Here is a 3361-nt window from a genome sequence, read left to right as displayed (position 1 = left end):
TTTTTTTTTTTTTTTTTCCTAGGACAGGGTCTCACTCTGTCGCCCAGGGTGAAGTGCAGTGCCATGACCATGGCCCACTGCAGCCTCAAACTCCTGGGCTCAAGTGATTCTCCCACCTCAGTCTCCCAAGTACGTGGGACTACAGGCGTGCACCACCATGGCCTGGCTACTTTTTTGTATTTTTTTGTATAGACGGGGGTCTCCCTATGTTGCCCAGGCTGGTCTCGAACTCCTTGGCTTCAAGCAATTCCACAACCTTGACATCCCAAGCAGCTGGGATTACAGGTTTGAGTCACCATGCTAGCCACTGGATTTTTAAATCTTCATCTTGCAAACAGGCTTCCAAACCTAACAGTTGCGTTATTAGAGAAAAATGGCTGAGAAATGGAAATCCAACCTATAAAATAAACCAATCAGAACAAAGAATGATTCCCGCAGTTGATCCCAACAGGTAGTTTCCAAGCAAACGAGTGTTTTTTAAGTTCTATTAAAACCCCCATCTAGTTGAAATGAGTATATTTTTGTATCTATGTAAACAGCCGTTCTTATACAGGAACGTTCAATTAAAAAGTTAAGAACTTTTAAACTGCTTATAGTGTTGAAGCAACTTCCTAACCCTTTATAATCCATGATGCTCTTCCATAAATGACAAAATATTTTAAGCAAATTAAATACTGCTTTTCAAAGTAATAATTTCAAGACACTTGAGGGGACAGAAGCAATCTGAAAGACCACAGAATCCACAGAAAAATCAGATTTAATAATAAAACTATTTCTTAAATCGGGAATACTTCTTTATATAAAGTCCCACTAGGAAACACAAAATTTTGTACCCTCTTCACCAGTAGTTTAAAACTCATTTATTATACGATGAAATTAAAATTTGTAAAAATGAGCCAGGTTCAGTGACTCACGCCTATAATCCCAACACTTTGGGAAGTGAGGTGGTGGGGAGGCGAGGGGGAGGATCGCTTGAGGCCAGAAGTTCGAGATTAGCCTGGGCAACATAGTGAGACTCTGTCTCCTTTTTTTTTAATGTTTAAATGGCATTATATTGTTACAAATATTAAATAACCAAATACTGCACAGGAAGTATTATGACAAAGGCAGTAAAACTTTTCCGTGCAATCAAATAAAGAGCAACAAACAGCATACATTTTAAGGAATGTTTAGGATATTACAAGCTACAAATATTAAGGCTAACGCTTCCGTTGACAGCGTGCTGCCCCCGCCCCCAAATTCCCACGCGCTGCCGCACGCCTTCAGCTCAGAACCCCCTTCTCTGGACAGGCGAACAGGCTGTACACCCCTCACTCCGCTGCGAGGTCAAAGGGCTGCAGACAAAGACAACAGAAACACGTGACAAAAGTTTTCCCCCGTTCCCTCCGGGGGCCCGGGCAGCCGGGCCTAGGCCACGCGGGGCAGCGGGCCGGAGCACAGGCAGGGGCGGCCCGCCGGGCGGAGGCGGAAGCGGCGCGGGGGCTGCCAGTTACCTTTTCCTGCTCCTCGCGCAGACGCGCCACGTCCGCGGGCGCGCAGCGGAACCGGGGCCCGGCAGAGCCAGGCAAGGCCTGAAGGGGCGAGGGGCTCCGGTGGGGTCTCCCTGTGGAACCTCCATGACTGCGTGGGGGCCCCCCCCCTCAGTGCGGCGAGTGAGTCCTGAAAAGCCCTGCGCAGGCGGCGCGGTCCGCGGCACCACCTCGCGCTCCGCGCGCCCGCTTCAGGCCCTCGCGCCCCGGGCCCAGAGCCTGCCGCCCCGCCGCCTGCGTCGCTTCCGCGCCACCCGCGGTCCGCATCTCACCGGCGCCTGCCCCGCCGCCGCGCCCGCACGGCCCCCAGTATCAGGCCGGCGCCAGGGTACCGAGACGCTCTCGGCGGGCACCAGCCAGGCGACCCTAGGCGGCCGCGCCTCCTCACCGCTGCCTCCCCGCACAGGACCCGCCCCGCGCGAGCACGCGGAAGCAAGCCGAGCGCGCCGGCCCCGCCCCAAGCAAGCACGCCGGCCCCGCCTCCGACACGCCCAGTCTGCGCAGGCCCCGCCCCCGGGAGAGAGACAGGTGCGGACCGCGTGGCTGGGGTTGGAGGTGGTTGCCGCTGGGCTGCGTTTGTATGCCTCTGCAAGCTTACATTTTATACCGATATTTCTTTCTTTTTTTTGAGATTAAGTATATGAAAGCACTAAATATAGGCTTTGGAACCTTAAAAATAAAAAAGCTTACGTTCTAGAGAAGCACCACGCCCAGGAAGCGCTCGGCCACAAGAGCCGCGTGTCGCCTTGAGTGCCCCATCTCCCTCCCTGTTGTTTGGCGCTGCATCTGTATCTAGGAGCTTAATTCATGTACTAGAGCTGTTTCATAAGCACATTTAATTTTAGCAAATTCAACTCTTTTCTGTGCCTTTTTAGAGGGTTGAAATATACAATTATATTTTGCATATTCATTAATTACTGTACACATTATATTTTCTCATATAAATTAAGCTACTATACTAATTTTAATATGCTGCTATGAATGGACTAAGAAATATTCCAAGGATAACTTTGCCCCCACTTTTCTTTTTTCTTTTTTTTTTTTTAAGAGACCGAGTCATGGTCCGTCGCCCAGGCTGAAGTGCAGTAGTACCGTCGTTTCTCACTGCAGCCTCAAACTCCTAGACTCAAGCGATCTTCCCATCTCAGCCTCAGGAGTAGCTGGGACCACTGGCCCGCACCAACACATCCTGTTAATTTTTCTATTTTTCGTAGAGGCGGGGTCTTGCTATGTTGCCCAGGCTGGTCTTGACATTAAGCGAGCCTCCTGTCTTGGCTTCCCTGAAGTGCTCGGATTAAAGGTGTGAGCCACCACGCCTGGCCGGTCTGATTATTTTAGAACTCCTGTGCCCACTTGCTCCTACAGCCCTTTGCACAGCCTCCTATTAACCTGACTGCAGTGGCTAGCAGCAAAAATGGGTCCTGTTCGTTCCACATTATACAAACAGGTCTAGGCAGAGAGATGCCTGCAGAGTCACAGCCTAGTGTGCCTGCTTGCTCTGCTTCTCTTCCCTCACTCCTGCCCAGCTCCGAAGTCCAGATCCACCCTTTTTTCCCTTTCTATGGCTTCAAAGGAAGAAAGCAAGGACAACTTGGGAAAAGATAAATGTTCATTCCTGCACATTTTTCCTCACTACACATCCAACCATCATCACCTCTGAACAGCCAGAACTTGACCATTCTTACCACCTCCTCTACCACCACCATCCTCTCTCCATCCCTGGCCACCTCAGCAACCATTGATCTGGTCTTGCTGCCCCAACTCTTGTCCCTAGTAATGGAGATTGGCAGCTGCCCACCCCACTTCCCCTCATTTGGGGGCTCAACCCCAGA

At 50.8% G+C, this 3361-nt stretch overlaps 1 protein-coding gene across 1 annotated transcript in view; it reads right to left on the bottom strand.

Annotated features, from left to right (window-relative positions):
- LOC108530589 (unconventional prefoldin RPB5 interactor 1-like) overlaps nt 1-1618 on the bottom strand; it is a 46769-nt gene extending 45151 nt beyond the window's left edge. Inside the window, exons 1-2 of the mRNA XM_017873577.1 lie at nt 1613-1618; nt 1494-1571 (exon numbers count right to left, since the gene is read on the bottom strand). Coding sequence (XP_017729066.1) covers nt 1494-1571; nt 1613-1618 — 84 coding nt within the window. The remainder of the gene's footprint in view (nt 1-1493; nt 1572-1612) is intronic.
- Between the last annotated feature and the right edge of the window lie 1743 nt (nt 1619-3361).

The sequence above is a fragment of the Rhinopithecus bieti genome, unplaced genomic scaffold (genome assembly GCF_001698545.2).
Source record: "Rhinopithecus bieti isolate Rb0 unplaced genomic scaffold, ASM169854v2 scaffold_7509, whole genome shotgun sequence".
Classification (NCBI taxonomy): Eukaryota; Metazoa; Chordata; class Mammalia; order Primates; family Cercopithecidae; genus Rhinopithecus; species Rhinopithecus bieti.
This window is presented reverse-complemented; position numbering and strand designations above follow the sequence as displayed.